This window comes from Rhinopithecus bieti, unplaced genomic scaffold, assembly GCF_001698545.2.
Source record: "Rhinopithecus bieti isolate Rb0 unplaced genomic scaffold, ASM169854v2 scaffold_22, whole genome shotgun sequence".
Taxonomy (NCBI): domain Eukaryota; kingdom Metazoa; phylum Chordata; class Mammalia; order Primates; family Cercopithecidae; genus Rhinopithecus; species Rhinopithecus bieti.
In genome coordinates, this window is record NW_016803136.1 from 918,569 (window position 1) to 944,099 (window position 25,531).

A 25,531-nucleotide genomic window follows, 5' to 3' on the forward strand; every position below is an offset into this window, starting at 1 on the left:
GGTGGGGGGGGGGCAGGTCTACACCCGCGCGCCCGGCCTGGGGCTCCCGACCTGGGGCTGCATCCCGGACCTAGTCCGCCCCGCTCCGCCGCCGTCTCCCGCGTCCTCGCCCAACGACAGGGGGAGCAAGGCCCGGGCAGCCCCTGACGCCGTTCCCGGCCCGTGGCGGAGGCGAACCCGTGGCGCAGCGCAGCCCACCGCCCTCCGCTGTGTCCCGCCCGGCCCCGCTCCCGGCCCCGCAGGGCCCGCCCTTCCCGGCCTCCAGGGCTCGCGCTCGCTCCGAACACACAGGAAACGCGCGTCGCGAGGTGGAGCCGCCCGTCCTCTGGGGTTGCGGGGCCGCGGCTGGCGGACGCTTCTGCGGCGGAGGAGGAGCGAGGAGGCCGCGGCCGGGCCGGGCCGGGGTTGGGTAGGGGGGAGGCCGCTTCCCAGACGCAGTTTCTTCATTCCCCGCGCGCGGCCGAGGCGGGAGCCTGGCGGGCAGGGGCGACCCCCAGAGCCACCCCGGGGTCCCCATGCGCCGGAGCCCCCTTCTGGAGGGGAGGTCCCGGCCCGCCCAGAAGCCACAGCCGCGTCTCGGCCGCCGCAGGACGAGCCAGGCTTTGCAACAGACAGGCCTGACCTGCTCCGTCCGCAGCAGGAGAGCAGCAGGAGAGCAGCAGGAGAGCGGCGCCACCAAGGTCCAGCTCACGGGCGATGGGCGCCCCACTCACAGGGATCAGGACCCTCTCCTCCGAGCAGTCCCCAACTCACAGGTGCTGAGACCAGCACCCCCACCTCCTCCGAGCACCCCGCTACGCACAGGCACTGCAGAGACCAGGACCCCCACCTCCTCCGAGCACCCCTCACAGACCAGCCCCCCTACTCACGCTGCTGAGACCAGCACCCCCACCTCCTCCGAGCAGGCCCCTCGACTCAAAGACCAGCCCCCCCAACTCACAGATGCTGCTGACACCAGGACCCCCACCTCCTCCAAGCACCCCCCACTCACAGGCACTGCAGAGACCAGGACCCCCACCTCCTCTGAGCAGCTCCCCTGACTCACAGGCACTGCTGAGACCAGCACCCCCAGCTCCTCCAAGCAGACCCCCCAGCACCCCCACCCCAGGGAGCCAGCCTGCAAGAGGAAGGCACACAAAACCCAGGACAGGCACCATTGCTGGCCCTGCCCACTCCCAGCCAGCTTCCCCTGGCTTCTCCAATGGTTGCAGAACCCCCAACTGTGCAGGGAGTGAGGCTACATTGGGGTCCCGGCCCTAGTTCCTGGATGCGCATACACCTCCTTCCATAGGGGGAGGAGTCCAGGGGAGGCCCTGGGAAAAGCTCTTTTACAACCCAACAATGGAGCAAAGGTTGCAAACAGCACTCGTGAGGGTGCAGGTGAGGCCAGCCGCTGAAGCCAGCCAGGTAGGGCTGGGTGAAACCACCACTCACTCCAGCTGATGGCTGCTGGAGGAAACGCAGGCTCAGGGCTGCCTGATCTCTGTTTAAAATAAGCTAAACTCTGGCTTAATAACAGGAACGCTCCTGATTTTAAAACGATGGCAAATAATTTACATTTTAAAACAACGTGGTGCCGTCTAAATGAACCACACCTGTGGCCCGAGTTCGGCCCCCACAGTCCTCCACTCCCCCCAGAATTCTTCAGAATATCTGGGCTCTAGGTGGGGCTTGTGCAATTCCATTAGCAGCAGAGAAGCCGCCCTCTCTGGAGAGAGGCACCATCCTGTTTCCAGAGCTGAAACACAGAACGAGGGATTGGGGTAAGCCTTTGGGGGACCCCAGGGCTAACAGCCTTTGGTCAGAGAACTGTGCCACCAGGGTTCAGCAGAGGCACACCCCCAACCCACCCCACCCATCTCCTCCCAGCCCCTGGTTTTCCCCTGTCCCTGCCTGGCTGGGTTATAAATAGCCAGGGCGCATCTGAACGGCCCTTTCAGCCACAATTCCTCATTTGGTTTGGGCGGGTGAGGCTGGGGCCAGGGCTTGGGAACAACCAGGCCTGGCGTTCCCCAGGGCACAAGTGTGCCAGCTCAGGGCCTGGTGCCACAGTTCTTCTGTCTCCCGCCCGGCGGGCTCCAAGTGCATGGCATGGGCGGCCCACACGGGTCAGACCTGCAGGCAACACGAAGAAGGGCCTAAAACCCCACAGGCCCCTGCTGTGTTCCTTCCTCCACCCAAGAGGACATCAGGTGCCTTTGGAAGTCCGCCAGGGTATCTCCATCCCTGTTCCCCAGGCCTCCACGAGGCATGGTGAGACTGACGCCCACTTCTTCCTGAAATCCCTGAACCCCACACAAGTGGCTCCACACAGGGCCTCTCTACTCCACCCTGTCCCCGGTGGCTGGAAATTCCAGTGAGTAACTAGAGTGCCCCTCCATCAGACACAGACTCCACTCACAGGCCCTTGGTGCCCCCTGGAGGGGAAGTGACTCACCGCGTTCCCTCCCCTTCCCTTACAAATGCCCCGAGCCAGCCCTGGAGCCAGCCCTGGACCTGAGGTCCACACTCCGTCTGCCTCAGCCTGGCTCCTAATGTTCTCCAGAGAAGCAGCCTGCTTCAAAGGCCCCCAGAAAGGTTTATCCCAAAGCCAGAGGCCTCCCTCTCCAACTCCTGGGCCTCTGCAGTCCAAAGTTTCTCCAAGCCCTCAGCCGCCCTGTTGATGGGGGTGTGGCCCCGACCACTCTCTGCTGTAGGCTGACCCTTCATTCTCCCGCCGCCTCTAAATGTGGACTCTCCTGCTTGGGCCCAGCCTCAGCCCTCTGCTCCCTTCCCCCGAAGAGGCATGCCTTCTCCCTTCCAGGCCAATGGCAGCTGGCTGCCAGCTCCAGCCCCTGTGTCTTGCTGGGCTCTAGGTCTAGCACCTGCCCTGGCCACTGGGTCTCCTCACTTGGAAGCCCCAGCAACAGCCCTTCCACTCCACACATCCCAACCAAACGACCCTTCCTCCTCCTGAAACAGCTTCCCCTTTGGGTTTCCACTTCTGTTAGTGCGGCCGCCAACTTGCGAGTCTTCCTTCCCTCAACCCCCACATCCCTTTCACCAAGTCCTTAGGTTCTTCCTTCTTTTCCTTTTCTAAAGCCACCACCCCACCAAGGTTTAGAGCCTCTTACACCCACACGACCACACGTACTTCCCCGCTTTAGCTCCTGATCTTGTCTGTCCACCTGTCTGTTCATTCATTCATACCCAGAAGAGGCCTGCCTTGACACACATACAAGGCTGGGAGACGGGCCCTTGCCGTTCGCAGGTTCTCGATCTGTCTGGGGTGAGGACGTGTGAACGCACGAGGCAGTGTTCTCGTTTACCAGTCACCTGGGGACGGAGGACAGAGGCCCTACCGCTGCCTGAGAGTGAAAGCTTCACAGGATGGTGGTTTCTGAGCAGCATTTGGAAATAGGGAAGGGTTTCCAGGCAAAGAAGAGAAGGCCCAGAAGGAAAGGGTTAAGCAGCTTCAGCAACCTGGGTGCAGTGGCACACCCGAAATCTCAGGTACTCAGGAGGATGAGGCGGGAGGATCGTTTGAGCTCGAGTTGGAGGCTGCAATGAGCTATGATCACACCACTGCACTTCAGCCTAGGCAACAGAGCCAGACTCTGTCTTGAGGAAGGGAGGAAGGAAGGTAGGTTAAGAAGCACTGCTTGCTAGAGGACAGAAGATGAATTTGGAGAAGTGGCCTGAACAGCACCATGGAGGGTGAGGGGCATGAACTCCCCCAATGGCAACGAATGGGGCACCCACAGAAACTTATTATTTTTTTTAGACAGGGTCTTGTTCTGTCACCCAGGCTGGAGTTCAGTGGCACAAACATGGCTCACTGCAGCCTTGACCTCCTGGGCTCACGCGATCCTCCCACCTGAGCCTCCTGAGCAGCTGGGACCACAAGTACACACCACACCCAGCTAATGTTTGAAAACTTTTGCAGCCACTGAGATATCTGACACCATCAAATCTAAATCTCAGTCTCCAAAGGCTCACTCCCCACAGACAGCCTTCCCCCACACCCACTCTCCATTCCCTCCTTCCCTGACCCAATCAGCAGGCATTTATTAACCACCTGCTGTGCACGAGGCACTGTGCTAGCATTCGGAATGCAGCCACAGACAGGAACCCCCGTGCCTACCCTGGCGGACCTGATAGTCTTGGGGACAGACTGACCTGGTGACTGACTCCCAAGGCAGTGTCAAGGGACGGGCAGGGCCATCCTGGGGAGGGGAGCAGTGTCAGAACTCTGCAGCTGAGGTGCCACTCAGCTGAGGGGCCACTCTCCTGGAAAGGGTAACAGGGAAACACCTATTGCCATTTTTTTTTTTTTTTTTTTTTTTTTTTTTTTTGAGATGGAGCCTTGCTCTGTCACCCAGGCTGGAGTGCAGTGGTGCAATCTCGGCTCACTGCAACCTCTGCCTCCTCGGTTCCACCCATTCTTTTGCCTCAGCCTCCCGAGGCACAGTGACATGAATTTAGTCTGGCTGGTTCATGCATTCATTCAGCTAATACTTACTGAGCCCGCCAACAGGCCCGGCTAATTTTTGTATTTTCAGTATAAACGGGGTTTCATCATGTTGGCCGGGCTGGCCTTGAACCCCTGACCTCAGGTGATCCACCTGCCTTGGCCTCCTAAAGTGCTGGGATTACAGGTGTGAGCCATGGCATCCGGCCCACTGCTTATTTTTAGATTTGACTTTTTTTTTTTTTCTTTGAGACGGAGTCTCGCTCTGTCGCCCAGGCTGGAGTGCAGTGGCCAGATCTCAGCTCACCGCAAGCTCCGCCTCCCGGGTTCACGCCATTCTCCTGCCTCAGCCTCCCGAGTAACTGGGACTACAGACGCCCGCCACATCGCCCAGCTAGTGTCTTTGTATTTTTTTAGTAGAGACAGGGTTTCACCGTGTTAGCCAGGATGGTCTCGATCTCCTGACCTCGTGATCCACCCGTCTCGGCCTCCCAAAGTGCTGGGATTACAGGCTTCTGCCACCGCCCCCAGCTAGATTCGACTTTTAACGTCACCTCCTCCAGGGAGCCTCCCGTGACTCCCCCGTTGGCTGCGTCAGATGTGCCTGCTGGTGCCCTCAGACCCCACTCTACGTTCCCAATCGTGGCACTTCTTTTTTAATTTATTTATTTTCCTGTTACATCACTAACAATTCTAACTCTGTAGACACACATAATATAGAAAGAGAAAGTCTCCTCTGGTTGCCTCTGACAGAGGGAACCTCGAAGAGTTAGTTACACATTTCTGTCCACAAATAAACCATACATATAGGCTGGGTGCAGGGGCTCATGCCTGAAATCCCAACACTTTGGGAGGCCAAGGCAGGAAGATCACTCAAGCCCAGGAGTTTGAGACCAGCTGGGCAACATGGCAAGACCTCATCTCTACAAAAATTTTAAAAAGTGGTTAGCTGAGTGTGGTGGCATGCTCTTGTGGTCCCAGCTTCTTGGGAGGCTGAGGCAGGAGGATTGCTTGAGCCAGGATGTTGAGGCTGCAGTGAACTGTGTTTGTGCTACTGTGTTCCAGACTGGGCAACAGAGAAAGACCCTGTCTCAAAAAAAAAAAAAAATTTGACCGTGCTCAGTGGCTCACACCTTTAGTCCCGCACTCTGGGAGGCCAAAGCAGGCAGATCACCTGAGGTCAGAAGTTCGTGACCAGCCTGGTCTACATGGTAAAAAACCCTGTCTCTACTAAAAATACAAAAATTAACCAGGAGTGGTGGCACAGACCGGTAATCCCAGCTACTCTGAAGGCTGAGGCACAAGAGTTACTTGAACCCAGGAGGCAGTGGTTGCAGTGAGCTGAGATCACACCACTGCACTCTAGTCTGGGCCACAGAGCAAGACTGTCTCAAAAAAGAAAAAAAAAAAAATTATGGCCGGGCGCGGTGCCTCACGCCTGTAATCCCAGGGAGGCCGAGGCAGGCAGATCACCTGAGGTCAGGAGTTCGAGACCAGCCTGGCCAACTTGATGAAACCCCGTCTCTACTAAACATACAAAAATTAGCTAGGCATGGTGGTGGGTGCCTGTAATTCCAGCTACTTGGGAGGCTGAGGCAGGAGAATGAACCCAGGAAGCGGAAGCTGCAGTGAGCCGAGATCATGTCATTGCACTCCAGCCTGGGTGACAGAGAGAGACTCTGTCTCAAAAAACAAAAAAGTAAAAAAGAAAAAAAGCAGTGGTTAGAGATGCCAGTGGGGCTGGGGGACAGACAGGAGAGAGGCTGTGAGGCACAATGACATGAGTTTAGTCTGGCTGGTTCATGCATTCGTTCAGCTAATATTCACTGAGCACCCACTGTGTGCCAGGCACAGTTCTAGGCACCAGAGACCGCAATGAGCAAAAGTTTTGTTACAAAACGGACAAAATCTCTCTCTTGTGGGAGTTCACATTCTAGCAGGGAGTTGGTCCTGAGGCCACAGAGGTAGGCAGGGGGTCCAGGGGTCAGGTCAGACAAGGACTTGACAGCTGTGCAAAGGGTTTGGGTTGGGCCCTATAGGCAAAGGGAAGGTGGGCCCTATGGGCAAAGGGAAGGGGGGTCCTATGGGCAAAGGGAAGGGGGGCCCTATAGGCAAAGGGAAGGTGCTGAAGGATTTCAGGCCAGGTGTGACAGGACATTTGTCCTGCATCCCTCCCGGTGACATCAGATGACTCTTTCTAAAACACTGCTCACTCTGTGCCCAGCAGGAAGCCACCAAGCCAGCCCAAACAAGGGCAGTGGGGCCCCAGCTGATGACTCACCCATCTCACTGTTGACAGTCACCTCTCAAAGGGCCTGGCACGTTCTCACTTCCAGGCCTTGAACAGCGGCAGGTCCTCGGCTTGAAGCACTTTCTCCCGCCTCTCTGCTTTTCCCTGGCTCGCCCAACTTTCCTGGCAGAAACCCAAGCCCCACCTCCAGATTGTATGAAGCTCAGTAGCTCTTCCGCCAATGGGAACCGACGCCAAAGGGCAAGTGCCAGGGCAGGTGCAGCCACTAACTACAGCCACAGATAGAACCAGATTCATCACCTTCCAGATCACCTTGCTCCTCCCTCTGCCTCCTTTTTCTCTTTTCTAGTACAAGTCACTCCAAAATCATATACAGACTTCAACTACATAAAGCTAATGTTGGCCGGGCGCAGTGGCTCACGCCTGGAATCCCAGCACTTTGGGAGGCCGAGGCGGGCAGATCACCTGAAGTAGGAGATTGAGACCAGCCTGGCCAACATAGTGAAACCTGTCTCTATTACAAATACAAAAATTAGCCGGGCATGGTGGCAGGTGCCTGTAATCCCAGCTACTCGGGAGGCTGAGGCAGGAGAATGAACCCAGGAAGCGGAGCTGCAGTGAGCTGAGATCATATCATTGCACTCCAGTCTGGGTGACAGACGGAGACTCCGTCTCAAAAAAAATGAAATACATAGGCCGGGTGAGGTGGCTCACACCTGTAATCCCAGCACTTTGGGAGGCCGAGGCAGGCTGATTACCTGAGGTTGGGAGTTCAAGACCAGCCTGGCAAACTTGGTAAAAACCCCGTCTCTACTAAAAATACAAAATTAGCCAGGTGTGGTGGCAGGTGCCTGTAATCCCAGCTACTCAGGAGGCTGAGTAAGGAGAATCACTTGAACCAGGGAGGCAGAGGTTGTAGTGAGCCGAGATCACGCCATTGCACTCCAGCTGGGTAACAAAGTGAGACTCCATCTCAAACAAACAAACAAATAAAGTAAAATAAAATAAAGCTAATGTTAAGAAGCCGGTACACGACACTGTTTATACAGTGCAACAAACAAACTAAAACAGAAACGATACTTCCCTGCGCCCTGGGTCTGAGCCCCAGCTCCACCTCTTGTCAACTGTGTGACCTGGACATGTCATCTAGGCTCCCTGTGCCTCCGTTTCCTCATCTGCAGAATGGGGGTAATTACGGTACCAATGCTAGGGCTGCTAGCCCAGAGACGGAGATTTCAGACAGGGCGTGAGAGCTGTGGGATGAGCCGGGCCAGCCAGGTGTGGTTCATCAGGGAAGCGTAACAGTATGGAGAGGTGAGGAAGATCCCAGCCAGGTGTGAATGGGGGAGGGCCAGAGAGGATGGGGGAGCCAGCGATGACAGGACCCAGGGTCACAACCAAGGCACTAGTCTACCTACTTCTGACTTACCTCCTTCCCAACTGGGACAAGCCCAGGTCCCTGAGCCTCCTGTCTTCATCTCCCAAACGGGCGCAGCCCCATGGCTGGAGGACTTGGGTGGCAGGGAAGCCCCTGGACTCCTAGCACAGCACCTGGCACATGGGAAGGTTCAGCTCGTGTCCTTCTCTTTGCAGCAGGGACCCAAGATACAGGAAGGGGAGAAATGCAGGGCCCGGCTGCTGGGGGGTGGAGGTTGAAACTCCAGGAGTCCCTGACTCTGCCATGGGCGTCCCTCACCCACCTAACCCAGGTCCGGAGCAGTCAGGAGGGAGTGGAGCAGGCACCATCTCAGGAGTTCCTGGCTCCCATGCCGCCTCTTCACTCACCTACCAGCAACCTCGAATCCCAAGCCCCAAGCCTTCAGAAGAGACCAAGAAGCGAAGAGGCTGCAATTCTTCCCAGCGTTAACACTGAGCCTGAGTCCTTCCCAGTGTTATCCTTGAGCCTGAGTTCTTCCCAGAGTTATCCCTGAGCCTGAATTCTTCCCAGCATTATTGCCTGTGTCTGAGTTCTTCCCAGCATCATCTCTGAGCCTGAGTTCTTCCCAGTGTACTGCCTGAGCCTGAGTTATTCCCAGCATTATTGCCTGAACCTGAGTTCTTCCCAGCATTATCCCTGAGCCTGAGTTCTTCCCAGCATTATTCCTGAGCCTGAGTTCTTTCCAGCGTTATCCCTGAGCCTGAGTTCTTCCCAACATTATCCCTGAGCCTGAGTTCTTCTCAGCATTATCCCTGAGACTGAGTTCTTCCCAGGATTATCCCTGAGCCTGAATTTTTCCCAGCATTATGGCCTGAGCCGAGTTCTTCCCAGTGTTATCCCTGAGCCTGAGTACTTCCCAGTATTATCCCTGAGCCTGAGTTCTTCCCAGTGTTATCCCTGAGCCTGAGTTCTTCCCATAATTAACCCTGAGCCTGAGTTCTTACCAGCGTTATCCCTGAGCCTGAGTTCTTCCCAGCATTATCCCTGAGCCTGAGTTCTTACCAGCGTTATCCCTGAGCCTGAGTTCTTACCAGCATTATCCCTGAGCCTGAGTTCTTCCAGCATTATTGCCTGAGCCTGAGTTCTTTCCAGTGTTATTGCTGAGCCTGAGTTCTTCCCAGCATCATCCCTGAGCCTGAGTTCTTCCTAGTGTTAACCCTGAGCCTGAGTTCTTCCCAGTGTTATTGCCTGAGCCTGAGTTCTTCCCAACATTATTGCCTGAGCCTGAGTTCTTCCCAGCCCTGAGCCTGAGTTATTCCAAGCATTATCCCTGAGTTCTTCCCAGTATTATTCCTGAGCCTGAGTTCTTCCCAGCATTAACCCTGAGCCTGAGTTCTTTCCAGCGTTATGGCCTGAGCCTGAGTACTTCCCAGCATTAACCCTGAGCCTGAGTTCTTCTCAGCCCTGAACCTGGGTTCTTTCCAGCACTATCCCTGAGCCTGAGTTCTTCCCAGCATTAACCCTGAGCCTGAGTTCTTACCAGGATTATTGCCTGAGCCTGAGTTCTTCCCAGCATTATCCCTGAGCCTGAGTTCTTCCCAGCATTAACCCTGAGCCTGAGTTCTTCCCAGCATTATCCCTGAGCCTGAGTTCTTCCCAGCATTATCCCTGAGCCTGAGTTCTTCCCAGCATTATCCCTGAGCCTGAGTTCTTCCCAGCATTAACCCTGAGCCTGAGTTCTTCTCAGCATTATTGCCTGAGCCTTCCTTTGCTCCTCCCCTCCTCCTGACTGAACATCCCAGAACTACTTGGTTCCATTCCACAAATACCCGTTAGAACCCCTAGATGCCAAGAAGCTTCCATTGGGGGCCACAGAGATGATCAGGGATTAAGGTCCTGATCTCACAGGGCAGATGCACCCCACAAGTGACCGCGCACATCTCCCATACTGCAATGGGTCAGTGGTGGGGTGGGTGTGAAAGCTTCACAAGGGAGGGCGTGTGAGCGGCACCTGGCAGCGCTGTGCAGACTCCAGCATCACAGAAACCCAAGTCTCAATAATGCTCTGGCCCCGCTGGCTGCGTGGTCTTGGACAAACAATAATAATATTAGTAGTTATTATTAAGAGATGGGGTCTAGGCTGGGCGCGGTGGCTCAAGCCTGTAATCCCAGCACTTTGGGAGGCCGAGACGGGCAGATCATGAGGTCAGGAGATCGAGACCATCCTGGCTAACATGGTGAAACCCCGTCTCTACTAAAATACAAAACTAGCCAGGCGAGGTGGCGGGCGCCTGTAGTCCCAGCTACTAGGGAGGCTGAGGCAGGAGAATGGTGTAAACCCAGGAGGCGGAGCTTGCAGTGAGCTGAGATCTGGCCACTGCACTCCAGTCCGGGCGACAGAGCGAGACTCCGCCTCAAAAAAAAAAAAAAAAAAAGAGATGGGGTCTTGCTCTGTCACCCAGGTGGGGGTACAATGGCTATTCACAGGTGTGATCCTAGCACCTTTCAGCCTCCAACTCATGGGCTCAAGCGATCCTCCTGCCTCAGTTTCCCACGTCGATGGGAATATGGGAGTGAACCACCATGCCCAGCTAATCTTAGCCTCTCTGAGCCTCAGTTTTCGCACCTGTAATGTGGAGATGGTTACAGCACCTACTTCAATGAGTTTTTGAGGGTCTTCAATGAAACTACGCACATAAATGGTTCTGGACAAGCCTCTAAGCAGCTGTGATGAGGAGGAGGAGGAAGAGGATGATAGGGACAATTATGATGATTTTTTCCTTTTTTTTTCTTTTTCTTTTGAGATGGCATCTCACTCTGTTTCCCAGGGCAATGGCATGATCTCAGCTCACTGCAACCTCCACCCCTATTGGGTTCCAGCAATTCTCCTGCCTCAGTCTCCCAAGTAGCTGGGATTACTAGTGGATGGCACCTGCCACCACACCCAGCTAATTTTGCGTGTATGATTTTTAGTAGAGACGGGGTTTGACCATGTTGGCCAGGATGGTCTTGAACTCCTGACCTCAGGTGATCCACCCACCTCGGCCTCCAGTGCTGGGATGACAGGTGTGAGCCACCACGCCTGGCTAATGGTGAGGATTTCAATTCACCTCCACCCTTATCTTTGGGTTCTCCTGCAGGCTGGAGTCTAAACCCGTTTCAATTTCACATTGACAAAGCATTCAACCAAACACCATCTCACAGAAACCTCACAACAGCTGTGAGGTTTGAGCTGTGTGAGGTCAGGAGGGAGGAAATTCTCAGTGTCTTCGCTCTACAGATGAGCAAACTGCAGCTCCGGGGAGGGACTGGTGAGTGACACTCCTCAGGCCGCACAGCAAGACAGCAGTAGAGCAGGGACAAAACCCAGTTCTTGTGTCTGCCTTGCGGCCCCTTTTTACTGAGCTTCCCAGGACGGGAGACAGAGGAGTCTGTGGCCTGTGGGGAGTCGGATTTTCTGGAACACCATGGTCCTGGCTTAGGAATCTACATCTCCACTTGTCAGCTGAGATGAGTCCTGGCCCTTCCTTCTCAGAGTGAATGGAGCCACCAGTGGTCTGTGGGCCTGGCCCTGCCGTGCTGCCCTGCTCAGCCTGGACCTGGGCAGGGTTTGTGGGACACAGCTTTAGGTGTCACCCTAATACCTCTGTGGGGTGCATGTCTTGGGGACACAAATGAAGACAAAGGCAGAGAGCAAGGCTGTGGGAGGGCATGCTGAGGAGAGAGGAGCATATGCCCTGTCAACACCGCAGAGACCCGGCCTCACCCGGGGCCACCCCACGTGGCAGAAAGGAGGTTGACTGCAAAAGCAGGTTCGGTCGTTGTGCAGCCGATATTGATCAGACTCAGTCTTTGCAATGCTCTTGGTCCCCCAGCCCTCTAAACCCGGTGAGAAAAGTCTCGAGGGCCCTGGTGGCCAAGGGCTGTGCACTTCGGTGAGCCAGGCCTGACGCTGCAGGCCTCCCCGATGCTGAGATTCCGCAGCACCTTCCTGCAGCTGCTCACACTGGGGTGGGAGCTGAGTCCTCCAGGCAGGGCTCTGAGCCCTGCTGTGGTCTGAGAGCTGCCCACAGTGGGGCCTCCTCCCCACTACCTTTCAGGGGAGTTAGAGCTATTTAGAGATAAGGAAACTGAGGCTCAGCGGTGTGAGGACACTTGCCCAGTGTCTCACGGCTAAAGAGTAGTAGATTTCCTTTCTCTTCTCTTCTCTTCTCTTTTCTTTTGAGATGGAGTCTCGTTTTGTCACCCAGGCTGGAATGCAGTGGCAAGATCTTGGCTTGCTGCAACCCGCCTCCCAGGTTCAAGCGATTCTCCCCACCTCAGCCTCCTGAGTTGCTGGGATTACAGGCGCCTGCCACCACACCTGGCTAATTTTTGTGATGCGGTTTCACCATGTTGGCCAGGCTGGTCTCGAACTCCTGACCTCAGGTAATCTGGCCACCTCAGTCTCCCAGAGTGCTGGGATTCCAGGCGTGAGCCACTGCACCCGGCCTGAGAGCAGTAGATTTTCATCTGTGCAAAGCTTAACTGCTTTCCATCCTGGGCAGCTGAGAGAGTAACAGTGTGACACTTCATTTTCTAGGTCAACTTGACTAGGCCACAAGGTGCCCAGATATTTGTCCACACATTAATCCGGACATATTTGTGAGGCGTTTGGGATGAGGTTGATATTTGTATTGAGTAAAACAGAGTCCTCCCCAGTGTAGTTGGGCCTCATCCAATCCACTGAACACCCAAATCAACAAAAAGGCAGAATAAGATGAAGCTCCTCTTGCCTGACTCCTTGGGTGTGAGCTGGGATGCTGGCCTCCTCCAGCCTCTGGGCTCGGACTGAAACACTGGCCCTTCTTGAGCCTCGAGTCCACTGGCTTTGGAGCTGGAATTTACATCGCTGGTTCTCCTAGCTCTCAGGTCTTTGGACTTGGACTGGAACTAATATTGGCTGTCCTGGGTCTCCAGCAATTGACTGCAGGGATTAGAACCTCTAAGCCTCCATCATCACCTGAATCAATTCCTTCTAATACATTTCTTCGTACGTAGATATAGATACAAACACACACACCCTATTGGTTTTGTTTCTCCAGAGAACACTGACCAACACAAAGACTCAACCCTGGGCTTCCCGTTGGCTGCGTATTTGGGCGTGGAAGGCTCAGCGACGAGGCCGTGCCAGAAGCTGGATATCTGAATATCTAGAACAATTGTCTGATTTGGTCCAGAAGTCCTCCCTGTTCCCAAGGCCCCAGCAGGAAGCCTGGTAGGGGAGGGGACCTGTTTGGCCAAATAAGCACAGCCAAGTCGCAGAAACCTTGGTCTTTTATTAGTAGTGTTTTAAACCAAAACATCCCCAACCAAGCACTCAGGAAGCGGCGTCAGTGGCCTCCAGGCACCCCGCGTAAGCAGCAATACTTGCAGAGTCCACTAGGTGGGGCCAGTGACCCAGCGGAAAGCGCAGAAACGCTCCCCCGGGGGGAAGGCAGGTGCGCGGGACAGAACCTTTGTGGGAATCATCCCCAGGCTGGACGCGTGCTCCCCACCACTGCCTTGCGTGGCTTCTAGCTGACAGTGTAAACATCAAACCTGAGAACCACAAGCACTTTAGGGGGCGGTCACTCTAGCATCTCTGGATATCAGGGTCCTCAAGCCAAGTGGGTCCCTCGTGAGCCACCAAGCAAGATGCACAGCCACTAAGTCAAGTTCTGCCCCGAAGCCGCAGAGCGCCAGGCGGGGGCATCTGTGCGTGACGCCCGTGATCTGTCTCCCGAGAGAAGGCATCTGCCGGCACCAAGGAATCGGAAGATCGACAGACACAGATGCCAGCCGTGGTGGTCACGTGATGAGGACATGGCACGGGGACAGGGAGCAAAGAGGGAGGTGGCGCCAGGACAGGCAGCAGCAAAGACCCTAGCCCCACACCGGGATCCCACAGCATCTTCCTGCAGCTTCTCACCGTGGGGTGGGAGCCGAGTCCCCGGGGCGGGGCTCTGAGCCCTGCTGTGGTCTGAGAGCTGCTCACTGTGGGGTGGGAGCCGAGTCCCCGGGGCAGGGTTCTGAGTCCTGCTGTGGTCTGAGAGCTGAAGGCAGAGATGGGAGCAAGTCTTCTTGCTCTCCCCTGGTTGGCCCCCGTTCAGGTCCCTAAACACCTGCTCTGCCTCCTTGGGTTACTATTTGTACCCTGAGCCCAATGCCTCCAAAGGACCAGGGCAAAAAACCTGCCCCTGCAGGTCCGAGATGCTCATCTCTAACCTGCTCCCCGTCTTAGGGCAGGGCAACAACACCCCAGAATGTCGGCTGTGGGGGGCCCAACACCGACCAACCCCCTCACAGGCCCATCTGCCTCCCACCTGCCTGCCCCCGGCCAGCCCTTCCCAAACCTGCACGGCTGGGCTGCCGCTAAACTCTGCCTCGGCCTCTGTTGCCACGGCAACAATGTGGCTTCCCCCAAGTGGGAAGCCCGTTGCCAAGGCCCTTGTTGCCAAAGGCTATAACAGCCACCCCGGTGTGTGAAGAGGGGGTGAGAGCTCCGTGGGGGGTGGAGGGTGGCCAGGGAGGCTGGCGAGGGAAGAAGTAGGGGGGTTCTCAAGAATGGGAGCGTTCCGGCGGCCTCAGCTGGAGTGGGGGGCACTAGCCCCTGGAGGAGGAAGAGGCAGCCCGTGGCGTCTCAGCGATTGCTCCTCTGGGGACATCAGAAGGCAGAACGGAGACCCCCCCAACAAAACATGCCCGGAGAAGCCCTGACCAAGCAAGGATGGGGCACTCCCACCGCCCCCTGCAACACACACCCCTGACCAGAGGACCAGCTTGGATTCTCCCCAGCTTCAGGCAAACAACCCCCCAGAATCTGTTTTGCTCGTTCATGTGTCTCTGATGCGCACACACAAGCTGCACCCAGAAAGCGTCAGTCCCTGTCGCCAAGAACACGTTAATGACAAGGACTGCAAACCCTCCACAGTTTCTATCCCTGGCCTCTCTCAGAGTACATACTTAATATTCCTTCTACAAGGCTTCTCTCCGGAGCAGAGCTCTCGTCTCTGTCAACAAGGAGAGGTGGACGCCATCAGAGTTGATTCCCTTCCAAAGTGAAAAGAGGAGGGCTGGAGGGGCAGCTCATTGCACCCACAGGGAGTGCCAGGCCCAGGCTGGCTTTGCAGGGGCAGCATCCGAGTACCTGGAGCCCACGGGCCACGCATGTAGCCACTGCCCGGCCTGGGTGCAGAGGGGAGGAGAGCCTGGTTCTCTCTTGGGTCCTCTTGAGGAAAGAGGCTAACGGGGGAAAGCTGAAAGAGGCAGGGAGGGGTCTGGGAGGCCCAGGGAGCAGATGGCTAGTAGGGGGGGAAGAGACAGGGGTGGCAGCATTGGCAAAGCAGATGGGGAGGGGAGCCTGAGCCTGAGAGGGGCCCAGGGCCAGGACGAGATGACAACGCACCAAGAACGGACAGGTCCAAATGTCTCCAGTCCCAATCTCTCAAGACCAACCCAAGCAGGGCCTGGCCTGCGACGCCCAGGCCTTCCCGTCACCCCTCCCCAAACCCAGAAGGAAAAGCCAGTGTACCTACCCCAGGAGCCAGCCCCTCAGGTGGAGTCGGGGAGACGCCATCCCCCCCGCCCTGGCTGCGGGCGCTGAGCTGCGGGGACATGGTGGGCGACTCGTCGATGTACGGCATGGTCTCTGAGCCCTCCGGGGGCCCCTTCTGCTCCTCATTCCCCTCTCCGTCGTACTCGTCCGTCCCGTAGCTGAAGTCTGAGACAAGGAACAAGAAAGGCCACTGAGAATCCTCCACCAGAGCTGCCAGGGACTGGTAGCGCAGTGGGCGCCGGCGGCGGCCCCCGGCTGCCATGGCCCCGGCCGCACCATCCACGCCTGGCCCAGACGGGGGCTGTGCGGGGGCCTGGGCCTGGTGAGGGGCCGGGGAGAGCCGGCAGGCACTGGGTTCTGCACGCTCCTGGGCTGCTGGGAGGCGGGGAGGAGCGGCTCTGCTGTTGCTACCCGTTGAAGAGCATGTCAGCCGCGTATTTCAAGCTGCTGTTTTCTTTGCCTTCTGCCTAATTCCAAGTGTAAAAATTAACAGTGGGAGCAGGAGGCAGGACGCTTCCAACTCTCCTCTCTGAGTCACCATTTTGCTTTTTATAGGGAATAAGGAGGTGGGGGGGGGCCGGGCGATGTCACTTCCTGTGGCCCTCCCTTGGGTACCATTTGTACTGAGCCCACTCCCTCCAGGGGGCCAGGGCAGGTTCTGGGGTGTGGGAGGGGAGCCCTCAGTCCTCAGAACAAGGCCCTGCATGGAGGACGGAGTCCAAGGCAACAGGGCGTGGGTGAGGAAGCTGTGCCCAGGCCTGGCAGGGACAGGGGTTCACAGCAGACTCCTCGGAGCCGGCACTTATTTCTATCACCCCAACACGGGCTTCCTTCAAAGGAGGAGGGACAGAAAGGCGACTGGGAAGTTCAGCCCACTTAACCCCCCAGGGCTGCCAGCACCACACGGGCTCCAGAGTCCAGGCACGGAGCCCACCCACCCTGGGACGGGAGGCTGAGCCCGTGCAGCGAGGGGGGTGTGCAGGGCAGCAGCTCAGGGCTTCACACTTTCCGAAAGGGTTACGAGGGTGGCCTCGGAAAGGGCCCTGCGTCCAGCCCCACCAGCAAGGCTGCAGGAGGGACCCTCCCACAAACCGGCCCCTGCCCGTTGGCTTGTTTGCTTCCCCAGCCCTGACCCGCCACGACCAGGAATGGAGAACATGACAGTGTTGCTTCCAGGGGCCGTGGTGGACTTCCTTGGGCTGGGGCCGCCAGCGGGGGGATGGACACCCCTGTCACACTCGGACAGGGGTAAGACTTGGCACTCGTGCAGGCCAGCGGGAACTGGCACCACAGTGTGTCCTGGAGACACAAACATCACTGTGCCGGCAGCCTTGGGGCCAGCGGGAGCTTCCTACACACTGGACTGCCCAGTGGTGGCATCCGCTTGCTAAACACTCCCCGGGTATCTTCCAGGCGGGACTCCCTGGCCAGGCATCTTCGAATCTTGTGCAGTGTGATGGGGGAGGTTGGCTGAGCCTGCCCTGCCATCTGCCCAGACATCCTTTCCTCCAGGTCGCCCTATGGCACCTGGCCCCCTAGCACCTTAGTGAATCCTGCCCCTTTGTCCCTGAGCCCCTGGGGTAGGAGGTGGGCGTCTCAGTCATCACTGTGCGCCAGCATCCATGACCCCACCTGTGGCAGGCTTTCAGGAAAGTGTGTGGAGTGAATGAATGAGCAGAGGATCGCACCGTCTGTCTCAGGTCTGAGGCTTCAGCCAAGTCCCAGCCAGCCAAGTTCTCCACGGGGGCCCCAGCGCCTCCCTCTGCTGTCACAACACCCCAGCCCACAGGCAACCAGCAGCCAGAGAATGGTGTCAACAGGTCACCGGGAAGCCTGGCCACAGCCATGCTCTGCCCAATCTGGCCTTTTGGCAGCCGAACGCTTCCCCCAGGCTCGCTGCACCTGCTTCTGTCGGCTGCCTCTCCTCATCCCTGAGCCAATGCCCCATTCAGCTGCCAGAGGACATGGACTAGTTTTTTCCCTACACAGGCTTGTGTATGAAGAACCACAGGACCCAGAGATGCCTACCAGTGAGATGTGTGTACGCCACACACCCGGGCAGGACCCAGGACGCCCTCCCACTGAGATGCGTGTACGCCACACACCTGGGCAGGACCCAGGACGCCCTCCCACTGAGATGCGTGTATGCCACACACCTGGGCAGGACCCAGGACGCCCTCCCACTGAGATGCGTGTATGTCACACACCTAGGACATAAGGCCCAGTGCCCTGGAGGCCATGACACCTGTGTCTGTGGCTGGCAGGATGTGAACTGACTCTGGTCCTTCCAGGGGGAGGAGGAAGAGGCACAGCAGCACCCAGCTGGCCTGAGTCTGGCTCCGAGAGGGGTCTGGCCATTTGGTGAGACCCCCTCACTCTGAAGAAGCACAGGAGGGGATGGAGGGCAGCCTCCCACCGGCCCCTCCCTCCTGCCTCCTCCTCTCCAGGAGGCTGCAGGCTGCCCTGTTGGTGCCTGGAGTTAAGGACAGGGAAAATAAGCAATAGTAGACCCCGGCCTTGCCCACAGTTTAGATTCCAGCCGACCAAGCAGACTCTTCTCTACGCTGACCAGTTCCCAGGGGTCGCAGGAATGGAACCCACACACTTGGGAGATCGTCCGACAGCACGGGGGGAAGGGACGGCAGGGAAGGCGGCTAAAGGTCTCTCTGCCAGTCTCCCCATGTGCACGGTTCATCCTGCTCAGGGCAGAGGACCACGGGCCCTGCAATCTCCTGCTCCTTCCAGCCTGGAGGATTCGGGAGGCGGCACTTCTTTCTTTCCCCAATTTACATACAATTGCTGAAGGTCACAGGATCTGAATGCAGGTCTCAAATGCCCTCTCTTTCCCTCTGAATCTCACTCCAGAGAAGTCCCCTTCCATATCCCTGCTCGTTAAGGGGGGCTGACCATGGAGGTGAACATGGGGGCCCTGAGGACGGGGTCTGGTGGGGGGGAGGCCCAGGCGCAGCAAAAGTGCTTGGTCTGCGAACATTTCCAGGGCCTTTCATTTCTGCCCCCACAAAACCGTGAGAGCCCAGGAGACTCCAGCCAGGAAAAGGGGTACAGAAAAGATGGGGAAACCAATCCTCAGAGAAGGCAGGAGCCCTGGGGGAGGAAGACGGGGACCTAACTGAGCACAGGCTTCAGTCTCCAACGGCCACAGGTGGGTATGCTGAGCAGACAGTGGCTTGCATACCAGATCTCAAAAAAGAAGAAAAGGCAGACAAGGCTGCTGGCAGCCACTATCCATTTCCCCGCCAACTAACAGAAATCCTACTGTATTCAGAGGGGCAGTGCACCCAGCGGCTAGTTCAAAGACACTTTTCCTGATGGTGTGAGCCATATGATGACGTTCTGGCCCAGGAGAGGTTACATGGATACGTGTGGAACTTGGAGGAAGCTGCTGAAAGAGACTGATTTAGCCAAAAGGTACACTACCCACACTGCCCTTGTTCCTCCTTCTGTTGCTGGTTTGGAGAGTTGATGGAATGGCTGGAGCCCCAGCAGCCATCCCAAACCATGAGGTGAGCCGAGGATAGAAGCCAGCACTGAAGATGGCTGAGCAGAAAGCTGGGAGTCCAGGTCACTGATGGCACAGTGGAGCCCACCCCAGGATGGAGTACCTCTGAATGTTTTTACATAAAAGAAAGAAAAAATGCCAATGCTATTTAAGCCTCTGTTACTTGGTTTTTCTATTATCCGCAGTCAAACCTAAGGTGATTTTTCCCTGACGACCCCACTTTGGTGCTTTTCCTGTGACTGTCACTGTTCCTTCTCAGGCTCCTTGGCAAAATCTTCTTTCTCTACCTATCCCTTAAAAATTGCTGTTCCCATGGAGGGGAACATCACACACTGGGGCCTGTTGGAGGGTGGGGGGGCAAGGGGAGGGAGAGCATTAGGACAAATACCTAATGCATGCAGGGCTTAAAACCTAGACGATGGGGCCAGGAGCAATGGCTCATGCCTATAATCCCAGCACTTTGGGAGGCTGAGGCAGGAGGATCATCTGAGGTCAGGAGTTCAAGACCATCCTGGCCAATATGGTGAAACCCCGTCTCTACTAAAAATACAAAAAAATTAGCCAGGCGTGGTGGTGGGAGCCTATAATCCCAGCTACTCGGGAGGCTGAGGCAGGAAAATCACTTGAACCCAGAAGGCGGAGGCTGCAGTGGGCTGAGATTTCACCATTGCACTCCAGCCTGGGCAACAAGAGTAAAATGCCATCTCAAAAAAAACAAACAAACCTAGATGACAGGTTGATAGGTGCAGCAAAACACCATGGCACATGTATCCCAGAACTTAAAAGTAAAAAAAGCACCTTATAGATGCTTGTAACAGAATACCATCCAGCAATGAAAAGGCACAATAACATAAGTGACCCTCTCAGACATTATGCTAAATGGAAGAAGCAGCATGAAAGAGCACATCCTACATGCTTCCATATGCATGAGGTTCTGGAACCCACACGCTTCCACATGTATGAGGTTCTGGAACCCACACGCTTCCACATGTATGAGGTTCCAGAACCCACACGCTTCCACACGAATGAGGTTCTGAACAGACACAATTAATCCATGGCTGAAAAAAATTTTTAAAAATGGTTCTCTCTGGAGGGTGCAGTGGGGACAGGAGTTCATTATAATGAGCACAGGGGAACCACTGGGCTAAGATAACAAAAGTTCTCCATATCTGGACGGGGCTTGAGGCACACAGGCGAATGCATTCATCAAGATTTATCAGGCAGTGCTTAAGACTCATTCACTTCAGTAAATGTTGAGCTCCAGTGAGTGACATGCTGGAGTGACGTGTACGACGACTCTCTGCAACTTACTGTGAAATACATAAAAAATAAGATGGGCCGAATGCGGTGGCTCACACCTGTCATCCCAGCACTTTGGGAGGCCAAGGCGGGCGGATCACGAGGTCAGGAGTTCAAGAACAGTCTGGCTAACATGGTGAAACCCCGTCTCTACTAAAAACACAAAAATTAGCTGGGTGTGGTTGCGGGCGCCTTGTAGTCTTAGCAACTTGGGAGGCTGAGGCAGGAGAATCGATTGAATCTGGGAGGTGGAGGTTGTGGTGAGCCGAGATTGTGCCAGTGCACTCCAGCCTGGGCAACAGAGTGAGACTCTGTCTCAAAACGAACAAACAACAACAAAAAAACAAGATGGAATGATGATGTTCAGAGGGATGGACAAATGGACAGGTGTGTGATAAAGCAAGTGTAGAAAAATAACCATTGGGAACTCTAGACAGCAGGTGACTGGGTGTTCACTAATGAATTCTTTCAACTGTTCTGTGTGCTTAAAATTGTTCATGATAAAATGGGGGTGGTGGCAGGGACTGGTACTTGCCAGCTTCCGTCAACCCCGCTTCACCTTCCTCTCCCGGGAGAAGTCTGGGCTGCAGACTCCTGGGCATCTCCACCTTTGGGAGCCTCAAACTCAGCCTTTTCCCGAAGTTAATACGCCAGACCACACACATAGGTTTGAAACCTGGGAGCCATTCCAGATGCCGCCCCATTCCTGCCCCTTATCTCCTGTCCTGTGAGGCATCCCCGCTCCTCCCCACCCTCACCAACTCTTACAAGGACAATTCCAGCACCCTCCCCACAGCAGCCAGGTCACAAATCGGACCGTGTTGCTCCCCAATCACTTAGGGGCACAGCCCCGCTCCTCAGCTCAAGGCCCTATGTGGTCAGCACCTGCTCCACCTTTCCAGGGTCCTATTCTCCTGCCCTGTGACGTCAGACTCCTTCTAGCTCCCTGCAGTGGGTTCAGTAGTGCCTCTCCCCGCCCCCAAAAGGTATGTCCAGACTCTAATTCCCGGGACCTGGGAACATGACCTTATTTGGAAAACAATTATTTGTAGATGTGATTAAGGATCTCAAGATAAGATCGATCATCATCGATTAACCAGTGGGTCCTAAATCCAATGCTGTGTCCCTATGGAAAAAGAAAGGGGCAGACACAGACAGAGGAGAAGACAGAGACAGGGTTTGGAGTGGGGCTGCCACCAAACAAGGAATGCCTGGAGCCACCGGACACTGGGAGAGGGGAGTAAGTGAGAACTCTGCCCCGGCAGCCTGGGGAGGGGCCGCCGCCTGCCTGGCTGGGACTTTGATTTCAGATTTCTGGTCTTCAGACTGCGAGAACATCAATTTCTGTTGTTTTAAGTCATTAAGTTCATGGCAATCTCTAATCGCAGCACTAAGACACAAATGCAGTGCCTGACACGCACACAGCTCCCCCCTCTTTGCACATGCTGCTCCTGTGCCTAGAAAACCCTCCTTGCTGGGCACGGTGGCTCATGCCTGTCATCCCAGCACTATGATGTGGGGTATCCTCCGAGGCAGGAGGATCACGTGAGGCCAGGAGTTTGAAACCAGCCTGGCCAACACAGGGAGACCCTGTCTCTATGCACACACACACACACACACACACACACACACACACACACACTCACTCTCTCTCTCTCTCACATATATCCCTCCTTACCCATTGTCCACCTGATGAAATCCTGTTTTGCCCTCAAATCTGCCTCCTCTGTGCCCTCTCTTAGGAACTTTCCTGTGTACCGCATATTATGATAATACTTGAATACTGAAAGCACTTTTTTTTTTTGAGATAGAGTCTCGCTGTCACCCAGGCTGGAGTGCAGTGGCGCAATCTCAGCTCACGGCAACCTCCGCCTGCCAGGTTCAAGCGATTTTCCCGTCTCAGCCTCCCGAATAGCTGGGATTACAGGCATGCACCACCACGCCCGGCTAATTTTTGTATTTTTAGTAGAGATAGGGTTTCTCCACGTTGGTCAGGCTGGTCTCCAACTCCTGACCTCGTGATCCACCCATCTTGGCCTCCCAAAGTGCTGGGATTATAGGCGTGAGCCACCGCACCTGGCCAATAATGCACTTTTACAAGCCAATGAGAAAAGATGAAAACCTCAACTTTCTAAATGTGTAAGAGAAATGAACAGAAAACTAAAAAGAGAACTACAGATATTCAGAGTGCATTAAAAAGAACGTTAACCTCATTTGTAATCAAAGAAAAGGTAAAGTTCTATATAGTTTTCACTGTTCGTATCAAATTGGCAAGGATTTTAAGATAATAATGACAATATCCATAGTTGTCAGGGCACAGGTACTCGCAGAAACTCTTGGACACTGCCTATAACTGGCACAACTTTTCTAGAGTCAAGCTGGTAACTGGTATCAAGAGGTTTAGTGGTTGGTACAAGCTTTACACCCAGCGTAATAAGATTATGATCTACGATACTAATTATAAATGAACATAAAAATAAAGTTATAAGTCACAGGGCTGTTTGTAAGTGTGAAATATTAAAAACAACCTGAATTATGGGATTGGTTGAGTCAATTATGGTTTTCTACAAGATGGGCTGCTATATAGCATTAAAACTATATGGATGATGAATAGTATCTTATCAAGTACAAAAAGATTAATAACGGTAATGTACAGTATGTTACAATGTCTGAAAAAAGTAAAAACGTATGAGCATAGAAAAAAGGCTGGAAGGCTACCACACGAAATCATTAGAGCATTCTGATTCTGGAAATTTGTCAAAAACGAATATACGGTCTCCGCTCTCTACGGCATGGCAGACACCCAACACCCACCTTCCCTTCATCCTTGCTTACTCTACACTCATGTTCTAGGAAGTGGCAACAGCCCAGGCCCAGGCAAGATACCCCCTTTCTCTGCCTCTCTTATAACCAGGAATGGCCGCCCTACACCATTCTGGCCAGTGAGACCCAAGGGAAGCATGCTGGGGCCTCTGGCAAGGCCCTGACTTTGATGATTATAAAGGGACTTTTTGCCTTGAACTCATAGGTGATGACTGGAGTTACAGCGGCTTTACCGCTGCCCCAGGAAGAGGTCAAGAAAGAACAGAGGCCGGGCACGTGGCTCATGCTTGTCATCCCAGCAATTCGGGAGGCCGAGGCAGGCAGATCGCCTGAGGTCAGGAGTTCGAGACCAGCCTGGGCAAGATGGTAAAACCCCATCTCTACAAAAACTACAAAAATTAGCGGCGCGGTAGCTCACACCTGTAATCTCAGCACTTTGGGAGGCCGAGGCGGGTGGATCACCTGAGATCAGAAGTTTGAGACCAGCCTGGTCAACATGGTGAAACCCCGTCTCTACTAAACATACAAAAATTAGCCAGGTATGGTGGCGGGCACCTGTAATCCCAGCTACTCAGGAGACTGAGGTAGGAGAATCGCTTGAACCCAGGAAGCGGAGGTTGCAGTGAGCTGAGATCGTGGCACTGCACTCCAGCCTGGGCGACAGAATGAGACTCCATCTCAAAAAATAAAAATAAATTAATTAATTAAATGAAATTAAATAAATACATAAAAGAAAGAACAGAGCCATTTCCCTCATATTGTTCAGCTACTAAGCCGCACTAGGAAGAGCTCGTCTCATTTCTTGCTAATGGGAAATGGAAGTCCCTAGACATTGTGCTTTCTGCTGCTTGAAATGAACACGTTTGCAAATAATATCCTTACAGCCCAGAGAGAAAGGTAGTCCAATCAGCAATCAAATCTCCGAGATACTATGACAGAGGCCTCAAAGGCCCGGCGAGGCAGAGGGGAGGCAGTGGGCGACCCTCGGGACGAGGAGGTAGGTAGCTGGGGAGGCTTCGGTGCCACGCTAAGGAAGACAGTTCATTGCTGTGGCTGAGGGCAGGGACCCTGCGGTCCAGCAGCGGAGGTTCCAGCCCACGCTCTGGCACTTCCTAACCTCTCTGTGCCTCTGAAGAGTGCCTGGCACAGGGCGGCTGCTCCTACATGGATATGGGTTTAGCACATGCGTGTGAAACGGGGGACGACACAGGATCAGGCGCACGGGCCGCTGGGGGGGTTAAACTGGATAACACGCCTAAGGCACTTAGCACATAGGAAGCACCCAATCCATCTCAGCTGCTATTATTAATGTCATTAATTGGATCTTGAAAGCTGTGTGGGTGCCTGCCAGGCGGGTGGGGGACAGGAGCAGAGTTTCAGGCAGTGAGAGGAGGCTTGGCAGTGGCACACAGTAGGAAACAGCAGGGCCCCTGGAGGGGGCTATAAATAGCTGGGAGGGCTAGAACACAGTGAGCAGAGGGGGAGAGGGCCGTGCTGGAGAGGAGGCAGGGACCTGCTCCTGAGAGCCTCGTGGGCTGAGCCAGGAGCTGCTCAGGACTCAGTGAGGACAGGTGACCTGGCCCATGGCCCTCTGCAGGCTCTTGCCGGTCACATCATTGCTGAATATTACTAACTTTATTTTTTATTCTCTTTCTTTTCTTTTTTTTTTTTTTTTTTTTTTTTGAGACAGAGTTTCACTCGTCACCCAGGCTGGAGTGACACCCTCCAGCCCGTCGCAAGGATGATACAAAGGCTGATTTTGTAGGTGATAAACTTCTTTTCTGTCCAAGAATTGAGGATGGGAGTGAGAGAGGGAAGAGCAGCTGAAGGAGCCAGCCCTGACCATTATTCCACCAAAGCAGCATCCAAAGTCCTCAAAGAGGCCGGGTGCGGAGGCTCACACTTGTAATCCCAGCACTTTGGGAGGCTGGAGCGGGAGGATCACCTGAGGTCAGGAGTTTGAGACCAGCCTGGTCAACACGGTAAAAGCCCGACTCTATTAAAAATACAAAAATCAGCCGGGCATGGTGGCAGGTGCCTGCCTGTATTCCCAGCTATTCGGGAGGCTGAGGCAGGAGAATCGCTTGAACCCGGGAGGCGGAGGTTGTGCAGTGAGGCAAGATTGTGCCACTGCACTCCAGCCTGGGCGACAGAGCAAGGCTCTGTCTCAAAAAAATAAAGTCAGGTAACGTGATTCCTCCAGTTTTGTTATTTTTGCTTTGGTTACATATACA

At 54.9% G+C, this 25,531-nt stretch overlaps 1 protein-coding gene across 7 annotated transcripts in view; it reads right to left on the minus strand.

Annotated features, from left to right (window-relative positions):
* ABR (ABR activator of RhoGEF and GTPase) overlaps positions 1-25,531 on the minus strand; it is a 233,597-nt gene that overhangs the window by 105,707 nt on the left and 102,359 nt on the right. For 6 of the 7 annotated variants that reach the window (XM_017864294.1, XM_017864376.1, XM_017864635.1 and 3 more), the window contains exon 2: positions 15,636-15,820. In XM_017864294.1, coding sequence (XP_017719783.1) covers positions 15,636-15,820 — 185 coding nt within the window. Of the gene's footprint in view, positions 1-15,635; positions 15,898-25,531 lie in introns of those variants that run through there. The other variant, XM_017864686.1, reaches the window with a different exon arrangement.